Below are 11,760 nucleotides of genomic sequence, written 5' to 3' on the forward strand. Positions count from 1 at the left end.
TATATAGTTTTTAATTAGAAAATCTAAATCACAAAAAAATCCTGATCTAGGCTTAAATATGCTATGCAAAATATAATATAATTCCAGAGTAGAATTGAGATGGCAGGTATCACATATATTATAATCCAGAAAAAAAAATAGATTCTAATTATTCTCTTTGAATAAGCATTATAGTTATACAAATAGCTTTTCTTTCTGCATAATCGCAGAGATTTTGAACATGTATAAATTTTTCTGTATCATAAAAATTTAATCGTTCGCTCGAACAAAGTCCACGCTCGGAGGAATCAACGATTTCGCAGCATAATCATTTTTCACGTACGTTCAGCGGTAACATTCACGTTCAGACGAATCGATCGGATTGTTTTGCGCGCCATTTAATTCCGTAGAACTGGTTGCAGGGCGTTAGCACTTCCTCGCGAGCTTCACCATGGCGACGGCGACGCCAGGTCGGCGACGCCAGGTCGCATTGATCCCCCGTAGTAGGTACAGTAACGGCCGTTGCCAGTACATTGTTTGTATCCCAGTGTTGGAATCAGGATTTGGTCACAAATCACCTTCTTAGAATCAACCTGGACTCGTATTTGGCTGATTGCTCAGAGGATGAAGGTGATTAGTCACAAGAAACTCCACGAAAAATCTGGTGGAATCTTCTAACAAGAAAGAGTCGGCAAAATGTCTTTGATGACGATTAGAATAAAATAAAAGACACATTTGTAGGTAGAGCTTAAGACCTTAAGATAAATATATGTATATTAATCGTGTTGAATGATTTGAAATTTTATAACTTTTAACAAAATCGCACCTGCAATCGATTTAAAAATTTAACTGTTTGGTAATTAGGAAAGTTAATTTGATCTACTGCCTTCTTTATCTTATATTTTAATGTTTGCTGTGTCCAGTTATTAGTAATTTTTCCTGGAATATCTGTGTGTATCGTATATATATTATATATAATTAACTTATGCTGTAATTATAGGCAGTAGTTGTATGATTCTATTGTGTAATTATCTTTAATTGTGTTTTATATATATATATATGTATATAGCTGTGCCTTTGATAATATCTAAACCTCTTCACTACATATTTTAAATTTAATTTCAATTTATTTAATTAAGAAGTATTTTTTTCATCATTAAATTGTGAAAAGGACGGATACGTTAGAAAAATTATGAGATACTTATTATATTTAATAGAAAAAGTTTTTTTAATTATCTACCAATATTTACATATTTTGCAACAGTAAATTCATTAATATCTAAAATTTATTTTATCATTATTTATTTGTTACGGTAACTACACGCGTTACATAATATTTCGTAATAAATCAGTGAATCATGACGGAGCACAGAGGCACCTCCTTTTTCCACTCGTGCGTGAAGATGCCAGTGGATCCTTGTAGCCGGCAACCAACTCCTTCTTACGAACGTCCTCGGCTGTCATCCGGCAGCCGAAAATCAGAGAAAGTGAAGAAAATTAATTTTGCCGAGGGTGAACCGACTGCCGTCGAGAACTCGGAGTCGTCGAGTCCGCGCGACACCTTGGAAAATCTTCTGGAGTTCCTGAAGAGCATACCGGATTATGGACAAGTGCATCATTTGTCGAACGAGCAATTCAAGCAAAAGGTCGAATATCTAAGAAGGAAGCAGCGGTTGCTCCTGCAGAATCTGAGAAACTCGGTGGATGACACAGAGGAGCCGTCATCGCGTTTGTCAATTACGAGAAATGAGAGCTCAAAGTCAAAGGACATCAAATCGAACGTCGTCGTTGATGATCTCAAGTTGAATGGCAAGAAATGCTACCTCGAGGAGTCGAGAACCAGCAGCCCAATACTATTTCCATCTGGAAATTTTGCTGGTCTTGCCGAGGATCAAGATCTACTGACATATAGGTGATAATTTATAAGTTGTTAAGCGATGAGAGAGAGAGAGAGAGAGAGAAAGAAAGGAAGCTGATAAATAAAAATCTTAAATTACGAATGCATTGGAGAAATGATATATATATATATGTAATTATATCTATCTTTTATTGTCTCTATTGCTTTTATTTGTAAAACACGCTAATGTTGATTCCAGATGCAGAGACAAGGATAAGGAAATGAAGACAATGCACAACAAAGAGATACTCGCGGCCTATAAAAGCTGGAGCACGTGGAGCGAATCGAAAAGCGATGACAGCGTGAACAGCGATGGCGAGGATAGCATCGAGACAAAAAGTTTACCACCAAGTAGCTCGAAAGAATGGCACCCCACGGTGCCTAAACCGTTCAATTTCACGCTGAGGTACGTGAATATCACGCTAAGGATGAGATTCTTAAAAGATGTTTAAGAGCTTGCATTTAAAAATGCCTGCTTAATAGATGCATGTTTCAAATGTATATCTTTGCGTTGTTGGAATATTAACATAAAACTGTATTAGTTTTCATTATTAATCTAATTTTAGTAGACATTCAATCATCTTTTTTATCAAATTAAAAGCAATTTTTTATATCAATATAAAAGAAAAAATTATTTTATTAAATTATTATTAATGTGGATATTTATAAATTATTTTATTTTTTAAATTTGTAAAATGCCTTGAAATATTTTTAGGCTTTTCTATCATAATATATATATTTATATTAGAAGTATCTTTTTCTGTAATTAAATATTTTATACTACTCATTTCCTGTTTATATAATTGAAAAACATTTGATGTCCTTTTTCAGGGAAGAGGCGGAAAAATATATGACAGAGATAGAAACAGTCGAACGGGCGAATAAAGATAACGAGAAGAAAAGTCCTTCAAAAAAACGACGAGTCAGACCAATTCCTATTACATCCAAGATACCGCTTTATGACAAATTAATGGCTGAAAAAGAGGAAAGGTCGGCCATGTAGCACTTTTGACTTCATAAATGGATGTATAATACTATCTACTTTTTTTTATTTTCAATCAAATTTAGTATCGTATTTCTTCAATTCTGAAAGTTTCACTATACTTTTATATATTATTTTATTTTCTTAACTATAAGAGGTCTGTGAAAAATTGTAATTAATATTAAACCTCGATATAACGTGCATTTTTGGTGTTCAGAAGTCGTATTGTACGCGAGGAGAGCGCACTAAATCTATTGTCGCAAGTGCGACCTTTTAAGCTGGAGTGCGATCGTCGTGCCTGGCGATCCATGGCGAGGTCCAGTCCTGAACTCTGCTCGAGCAAGAGCGGTTCTTCGCGTTTCAAGGCTAAGCCAGTACCAAGAAACCTGTTCGGCACCGAGGTTTACGACCGTATGCTTGAGGACGAATACTATAGGTCAGCTTGTCGTTAATTGTCGAGTTCTTTCCATATTTTATTTTGGAAAAATTTAAGTGGACATTTTTATATACGCGTTTAATATCTATTAAAAAAAAATATGATACACAAGGACTCTCTCTTTTTAAAATATCAAAAACACCTAAATCTGGGTTAATGAGAGTCAGCGCGAACGGAGGTGCGCAATAAATCTTTTACAAATAATTTTGTTAATCCATACGATATGTTGATATCATCTTTATTTGAAATTTTGAATCTTGAACGTTTCGATTCTCTTTGGAATCTTCATCAGCAATCTTCCTAAATCATACTAGACTTCGCGTCTAGAATTCTTTGTAATTTAAAAAAGTGAATTTAATTATTAGAACTCGGCTTCCTGAAGGTATCTTAAACAACAAGATTATTTAAAGAGCTAAAAACTTTTTAAAATCTCTTGAGAATTAAAAACAATTAGATTCAGCATAGAGATTTATTTACATGATTCCAGACAGCTAAGAAAAAGGTTGAGGGCTGCGGAGATGTTGAAGTCTTCTTCGTTACCGCCGTCGATGGCGAGGCGTGAACGTGTCAAGTCCGCATGTGCACATTTTCAGGACGTGGAGCCCAACAAGGATGATGACGAATCTGTCATTCCGACTACGACGATGTCCGACAGAACCAGGTCCGCGCTGACGTCCGCATTGTCCTCGCGCGGAAATAACCTGGCTGCGATTTTGAGATGTCAAGCTTCACGGTACGGTCTATTTAATGAGAAAGACTGTGTAACCCAGAATCCCTCTATTTAATTATATTACTGAAAAGTTGATTTTAAAATACTAGAAATTCAGTTGAAGAAAGAAATAATAGTTGCGAGTCATAAAAAGTCGCTGTGGTATAGGATTTAATTTTATCTAAATACAAATAAAGGATAATTTTTAATTAGAGAGGAACTCACACGTATAAATGACGATCGAAAACTCATCACAGAGAGAAACTGGAGCACGAGATACGGGAACGGATGGAGGAGAAGCGGCGGGAACAGATACTGAAGTTCAGGGAGACGCTGATCGGCCGGAAACCCGCGTGGAAGGCCCTGAGATCGGCCGCGAGGTACGCACTGGATCTATAGATCTAAGCGTTCATCGATTTTTATGATCAGTTATTGATCTAATGTCGCGAAAACAAGGCACGAGCATGACAGAGACCTAGACATACGGACGTCTCTTCGTCGTGACGAGGCGCGGGAACAGGCCGAACGTCATCGACTGCAGATGGAGATGATGCTGGACCGAGTGACGCAAATACCGACTCTTTTCGAGCGTCATTCTCAGGTAATGTGAATTTCTTGTTATTTGCATGCGTCATCGTTATTAGATAATTGTAGTTATTGAATAATTTTACTTTCTAAGTAGAAACAAATATTTATCAATAACTGTTTTTTTTACGAAAAAAAAACGTATTTTAATACTTTATATATTTTATGCACCAATATATTTTATATAAAGCAAGATTAAAATAATAATGTAAATTCTTTAGGATACGTTCTAATAAAGTATTGTGTAAACTACGCTTTATACATGAATTTTGCAGAGTTTTCAGTCGCTCGTAAAGGCGCAACAGAAGGTTCCTTCGAAAAGCGCCCATACCCGAAAGAAGAAAAGGAAGAAAAAGAAACAACAGCATCAATCGAAAAGATCTACATCAAGTAGCTTGGACTCGTATTTAAGCTTTGCCAGCAATTCTAGACCAAATTCCGGATCATTCACCAGTTCTTCCGGTACTCTGATGTCAAGCCAATCATCGTCGAAGTCGTCGGGCGATTCCTCCGGCAAATCGGCAGCCAAGTCAGAAGCTTCGACACTGAAGAGAAAAGTCGATCGCGGTCCATTGAAGGTTTCGATTAACGAGACGGCGGAATGGATCGAGGATCGCAACGAAAAATTATCCAGTAGCGATGAGCGATCCCGCAGCGATGATGTCGAAGAATGAATTGAACCGATAATTCTTTTAATTATCGCGAAATTATTCTGAATGTCAGGTTCCTATATTTATATATTAATTACGATTAGAATATATTACGATAAATAGGTAAACCTTGACCAAGCTTTTCAGTTTAAAATTATCTGAAGAATAAGCTTTTTATTTATTCAGCTGTGTTATAATTGAACTGTATTTATAATCGTTTATAAGAATAATCTATAGTTAAGCTGATATCCCGACATATCAAGAACAGTTCAAAGTTGATCAAAAAATTAATTTTAAATTAAAACGATTGCGATAATTTTTCGGGAAATCCAGTTTATCGTAAATGATAGAAATACTTTTCGTAAAACTCGGGAAGCAAACAACAAACAACATCTTTTTTATAGAAAAATGATTTATTATATCGATCAATATATTATAAAGCGTAAAAACATGATAAGTTAACGTATAAATCATAATCACGCATCGGTTTAGCACATATATTCATTAGAGCGAGCAAAAAACTCTCTTCCTCTCTCTTTTTTGTTTTTTTTTCTTCTCGAAGATATTACACGCTTATCTCACATGCAACAAAATAGTGTAAAATATAATTTAAGTCGCAATCCCGAGAAAACTCCGTCTAATAGAATAAAGTTGTATCGACAGTAAGACTTTATTCTACTAAAAGGATAACAAAAGTTTTTAAAATTAACACTAATTATTTTTATTAATTAAAAACATCCACGAACGGTATTTTGCGAATCACCTTCCTAGACACCTAAACCGCCTGTTTCCACAAGCATTAAAGATGTTCCTTCTCTGCTGTAGTAATTTTACTCGTTTTGCCAATCTTTTGAAATCAATTTTATTTATCTACGTATTTATCGAACGCGCCAAATTTAATTCTTGCTAAATTCTCGTTCTTACCACGATGGGGATTATCGCGTTTGTGTCACCTCATTTCGAGTACGGAAATTAAAAGAATTCAATATGAAAGACTTCGTTCCGCAATGTTTCAGTCTCGCTTTATTCTGTCAGTGTGTTGAGAATCCAGTCCATGTAGTAGGCGACATTGGTGTAAACTCCGGGCAATCCCTCAGTACCGCACTGCTTCGATCCGTAACTGACCACGCCGTACTGGACGATGCGTATTGATCTACTATTGTATATACCAGCTGCTTGGAGAGGTCCACCGCTGTCACCCAAACAGGAGTCCACGTTCAATTGGCCGCCGGCACATAGCTGCTTGTACCAGATCTCTGTGATCCGCTTATATATTTCTTTACACTGTTCAATGGCCACTAGTGGTAGCTTCGCTTGCAGGAGATCCTGACTGCGCGGTCCCAACTCCGTCGCGCCCCAACCGGTCACTACAGCCTGCCAGTCAAAAGCAAAATTTCGAAATAGAAACGAAGTAGTGTTTACGAAAATCAAGAAATACATCCGAGTCGAAATTTTTAGAAGCGAAAATATTTATCGAAAAAGTTTGATGGACTGTAGTGATCCATTCAAAGAGATACAATTGTGAAATGTTTTAATTTATGAGAGAAAGAGAGAGAGAGAGAGAGAATATGAAAAACGTTATTTAAAAATTCCTTTTTCTATTTCTAGTATTAAATCAGTAGTAGATTTAACTAATTTGAACTAAAATAAATGTAACTTGTAAATCTTTTTGGCTGCTTCTTTTTTATTATTTCCTAATTATAAATGGAAGAATATTGATCATTCTCACCCTGTTATGATTTAGTGCTGTCGCAGTGCCATGAGGCAGACAAACGGGTTTGACATTCCGAGGTCTGAAATCCACTGTACTATTCAACCTAATAAGCGCGATGTCATTTTGCAGCTTTGTTCTTGTGTATTCCGGATGGAACTGGACGCTTTCCACACCGAAATCCTGATATCTCTCGGCACACACGACCTCAAGTCCTTTGTTATTCGTATCGCAGTCACGTTCCTTGCTTAAGTCGTGATCCCCTACCCTGACGCCTATTAGTCGTAGACCTGGAGAATAACAATTACATAAATTTATGCCAGTTATAAGAAACGCCATCGAGAACAACGAATGTTCTTAAGTATCTTTCAAACTTTATTTTTAAACTCAATCTTAAATTCCTTTTTAAGTTTAAAACTTAATTCTAATTTTTGCCATACTTATAGCAATATGACTTTATGACTTTTTCCTTACTCCCTGGGAGGAAAGTAACACAATGAGCGGCGGTGAGGACGTAGCGCGAGGAGATGATCGAGCCGCCACAACGGAATTCCGGATTTGGTCTTCCAGTATCGTATGCGATTAACGCCATCCATGGATACTGGAAAATTCCAGTCTTGTTGCCGCCGAATACCTTCGTCTGAGTGATGGGCCCACACAATGTATGATCCAACAGACGTAGATTCGGATGGTTCGTCACATCTGGTGGATTTGGAAGGTTTTCTGGATCTGGTGTCTCTGTCGTTGTTGTTGATGCCTATTACCAAAGATTAATATTTAATAGGAGCAAAATTGAAAAAACTGAAAACACTTAATGCATTTTTTTATGAAATCGAAAATTCAACAGTGTTATAATGACGAACAATACCAAGTTGTAGAGAGATTTATTATGTTCTGTAAACATGTGAAATGCGTTTTTGAATGGATATTAAAGATATTTAAAAATTGAGTATAAAAACTTTTATTGCTTTGTTTGGAAAAATGCATTTTTAATATTACATTTAAAATAAAGGAAGCTATAAAGCAACTTTGATTGTAATAAAATCTCTGATAATAATAAAATATCTGATTTTATTGTTATTCGATATAATAGAATATTTTGTAAATTTTAGATTTTATGAGTAAAGTTTCAGCCGATATCCTGCTAGTACAACAAGATCAGGATAAAACAGAAAGTCGAGGTCACAGAAACCTGTTTCAATATTATTTCAAAAGACTACTAAACGGTTTGCAACGACGATGCATCTCTATTACGTATAACAATGATGGCAGTATGCGATGTATGTACAATTTGATATATTTCATGATTATGTGGAAAATGATGAACAATCATCCGAAACGCATTAATCTGATGTCCTCGACGAGAACCAATAATCAATTTGCCAATAAATAATCTTTTAACTTTTTAAATAAATTTTTAAATAAATGTATTTAAAAAATTAACAAAGCATATATACGAAACAAATAGCGAAGCAAAATTATCAATGCAAGTTGTTATAATATATTCGCGAAAGATATATATTTATAATTCATAATTTATAATTTTTATTTTTTCGTTTATTTTTTAAGTAAGATTTAAATTATATTATAAATTTAATTCTCTTTATTAAATTAGAAATCATCCATTATATTTAGTTAACTTTATTAATTTAGATTTTAATAAATTAGTACTAAGTTAATATTATTGTAGATAAATTAATGCGTTTAGGTCAAATTCAATTACCTGACTGCAACAAACCTTCGGGTCGCTGCCTTCAAAGCCACATTGCAAATTTCTAAGAGTCTGCAATGTCTCCGCTGAAAGCGGTCTTGAACTTGTCAAGAGAGATATGACCTCCGGACATTTGCGAATGTTGACGCAATTAGCATCACCATTTGAACATTCATTTTCTGTAACGGTAAATTAATGTTTAATTTAATCAATTAATGTTTTTTAAGCAAAAATCTTCAAAACTTAAAATTCATTCTTATCCGAAGTTTAGAATAAATTCAGCATTTTGAACATACTATATATCGTAAATAATTTGGAATAACTTAAATATTTATTCTGAGAAAACACCTTGATGAACGTACGAAGAGAATCAAATAGGTGCATTTAATTGTAAATATATGTTAATTAACTGTGCTAAATGTGATATGACAATTCAAAATAAACGCATGAAAAAAAAATTAAGAAAAGATTTACTGTTAGAACTTTATTAAAGAAAAAATTAAAATTCTTTTTCAAGTGAAAGTGCTCAAATGCAACGAATTGACGTCGAATGGAGTACTCACGTGCATCGATTGCTGTTAAAGCGAGGAAAAAGACTAATAAGCTGATAGACATCATGTTTATTTGTGATATCAACATGTAACTCTTTGTCAATCTCGTTTTATAGGAATTTTCTTCTTTCCCTCCTTTTCTCTTATAGGTCAGATCGAGCGGGGATTTTCCTGTTTCGCTCTGATGATTCTCGTCGATTAACGTCCTTCGTTATATATAGATAGAAAGCTTGTACTTCGTTGGGAAATGCAATAATTCCACTTGTGGTTTACGTCGGCCTGACGTGTCAAGTTTGTACTCAAGCCGAGATGTACCATAGGTTAGATCAAAACCAGTACTGATCGGCTGGTCGCCAATCGACTAAGCTTCTCCACTACTTGCTGGGCCTATTAAATCTGCTGGTTCGGTGGGGATGATCATCGGTGATGATCCATTAGTCATGATTCGCTTCCAATTATAGCTTATCGCGGGACTCGTAAAGTGCTAGGAAAATCTGAAATGCGCGAATTTTCCATAAAAAAATTTCATTATCCTTTTGCGAAATCCTCACTTATTTGAATTAACAACTTTGAGGATGTTGATGTCAATATATATTCCATTCATGGAAATAATGTTACTGATAAGAATTTTACGGTACAGGTTTACAGAACTATTACAAAATTTTATTTTATACTGTTTTATTATCTGTTTACTTTAAAATTCCAATTTTTTAAAAATTAAAGCTTTCAATATTTAATCTCATACATTTACATTTTTAAAACTATACACATTTCAAAATCTCTTATTCTATCACTTACGTTTAAGAAATTGTGCAATTAATTTTGATCACTATATACATATATTTTTTTATCAACAATTTCCAAAATGGAATTATTCACAGTTCTAAAAAATCGTGAAAGTTGGATAAATAAACATATACATATTTGCTTCTCTCATCACTAATTGACGGCGTCAGCATAATTTCTTGGAAGGAACATAAGTTTAACCATTAAAATGAAAATGTAAACGATAAAATCAATATGCTTCTTCTAGGAAAGAAATTAATATCGCTTGTAAATAAAATTAAGATAAAGGCGAAGTGGCATTACAGGAATCTTTCCTGAAAGACATATGCGAAAGAAGATATAAGGAAAGAGAGGCTAAAATAAAAGGAAAAGAGAGAAAAGGTCGTTGGATACTGTAACTAATTAAAGATTATTTCGTTCATAAAATGGTAATTATAACGAATCTCGCTAGAAAAAGTAGATCGAAAATGAACGTCGTGACTTTTATAATCATTGGAAGTTTCCCGAGATAATATTGTTGCATTAAACTCATGCAGTAATGTTGTATGTTGTTCCGTTGAAATATATACAACTATTAGTCATCGGTTGACAGATGAGAAAAGTTACGATAAAATATCAGTACTTTTCTCCAAATCGACTATCAAAGCTGTTACTAGCTACGTATCTCTTTATCTCTTATTTGTTATTTCATTCAAATTTTTAAACACATTATCGTGATCTACTATGACCACAACAAAATGCGAAGATTCGTTCGCTCGTGATATTAAAGAAGCATTTATCTCTGGAAGACTAATACGTCAACGAATTAATGCTACATGATTAGCTGCAGCAATTAATCAACCACTGCATTCACAAGTATTATCCTCTCGTAATGCTCGGGAAGAAAATTCTAGGTTTGTCATTTTTCCTCAACGGAAATTTTTAATATTTATGATTTATTAATATTATTTTAATTACTTAATGAAATATTATAATTAACGAATTTAATTTTTTAGTACAGTGCGACGTCTTTGATTGTGCTTTTCAAAGTTGCACAGTATAAACTGTTACAGCGTAATAAGTCAGTCGATAGGTCATATTCCATAGTGACCCCACTTATTTGATAACTCCGAGAAATAAAGATATGAATATTGAATGATGTAATCATCAATCACATAGTTTTGCAATTTGATAATTCTCAATTTTATACAACATTTTCCTCAAAAGAAGGTGGAATTATCAGGAAATTGGTTTAGTTTTTTATATATTCGAAAAATGCGTAGTATTGCGATAAGTATTGCAAGTAATGTTGCAGTTTATTGATGGTTAATTGACGTTTCCCAGAAATATATATCTTATACAAGACATATCAAGGATACACATTATGATGATAAGAGTGATCTCATTATGAAAACATGGGGATAATACAACGAAAAGTAGCGTAATTTAAAAGAAATAACAACACTGTGAAAAAACTATTATAATTCAAATGCGAACGAATTATAAAAATAATGTTGACAAATTGATGTTGACATAATAAAAAGAAAATAAAGAGGAGAATAATAAGCCGCGCGCGCGCGCGCGCGCGAGAAAAGAAGATATAAATTATTAATTCAATATAGTTATGGAAAAATGCTAATTTGTCTTTATTAGTTATTAAAAACGTAAAACAATACATTTTTTACACATTGTCGTTCTTATGAGAAAATTTAATTTCTTTATGAATATTTATTTCTCTATCATTTATTGTCAATATCGTGGATTTTATTCTCGATTTATGTCAC

The 11,760-nt window shown here is 34.0% G+C and overlaps 2 protein-coding genes across 2 annotated transcripts; one reads left to right on the forward strand and one right to left on the reverse strand.

The window, feature by feature from the left end:
- Positions 1–401: 401 nt before the first annotated feature.
- LOC108757596 (protein FAM161A) lies at positions 402–5,262 on the forward strand. The gene is made up of 9 exons (XM_018502056.1): positions 402–609; positions 1,332–1,891; positions 2,076–2,282; positions 2,708–2,866; positions 3,076–3,294; positions 3,782–4,027; positions 4,261–4,383; positions 4,460–4,604; positions 4,864–5,262. The coding sequence occupies exons 2-9, from the start codon at positions 1,338–1,340 to the stop codon at positions 5,260–5,262; spliced, it is 2,052 nt and encodes a 683-aa protein (XP_018357558.1). The 5' UTR covers positions 402–609; positions 1,332–1,337.
- Positions 5,263–5,632: 370 nt separating this feature from the next.
- Positions 5,633–9,588, reverse strand: LOC108757720 (serine protease easter). The gene is made up of 5 exons (XM_018502235.1): positions 9,224–9,588; positions 8,673–8,839; positions 7,424–7,706; positions 6,968–7,239; positions 5,633–6,612 (listed from the first exon to the last, which is right to left on the reverse strand). The coding sequence occupies exons 1-5, from the start codon at positions 9,297–9,299 to the stop codon at positions 6,262–6,264; spliced, it is 1,149 nt and encodes a 382-aa protein (XP_018357737.1). The 5' UTR covers positions 9,300–9,588; the 3' UTR covers positions 5,633–6,261.
- Between the last annotated feature and the right edge of the window lie 2,172 nt (positions 9,589–11,760).

The sequence above is a fragment of the Trachymyrmex cornetzi genome, unplaced genomic scaffold, assembly GCF_001594075.2.
Source record: "Trachymyrmex cornetzi isolate Tcor2-1 unplaced genomic scaffold, Tcor1.1 scaffold147, whole genome shotgun sequence".
NCBI classification, from domain to species: Eukaryota; Metazoa; Arthropoda; class Insecta; order Hymenoptera; family Formicidae; genus Trachymyrmex; species Trachymyrmex cornetzi.

Coding starts and splice junctions, on each gene's coding strand:
- LOC108757596 (XM_018502056.1), top strand. CDS start 1,338: ATGACGGAGCACAGAGGCACCTCCTTTTTCCACTCGTGCGTGAAGATG. Junction 2,283..2,707: donor CCGTTCAATTTCACGCTGAG/GTACGTGAATAT, acceptor GTCCTTTTTCAG/GGAAGAGGCGGAAAAATATA. Junction 4,028..4,260: donor TTGAGATGTCAAGCTTCACG/GTACGGTCTATT, acceptor AACTCATCACAG/AGAGAAACTGGAGCACGAGA.
- LOC108757720 (XM_018502235.1), bottom strand. CDS start 9,299: ATGTTGATATCACAAATAAACATGATGTCTATCAGCTTATTAGTCTTT. Junction 7,240..7,423: donor TGTTACTTTCCTCCCAGGGA/GTAAGGAAAAAG, acceptor GTTATTCTCCAG/GTCTACGACTAATAGGCGTC. Junction 6,613..6,967: donor CAGCACTAAATCATAACAGG/GTGAGAATGATC, acceptor TTTGACTGGCAG/GCTGTAGTGACCGGTTGGGG.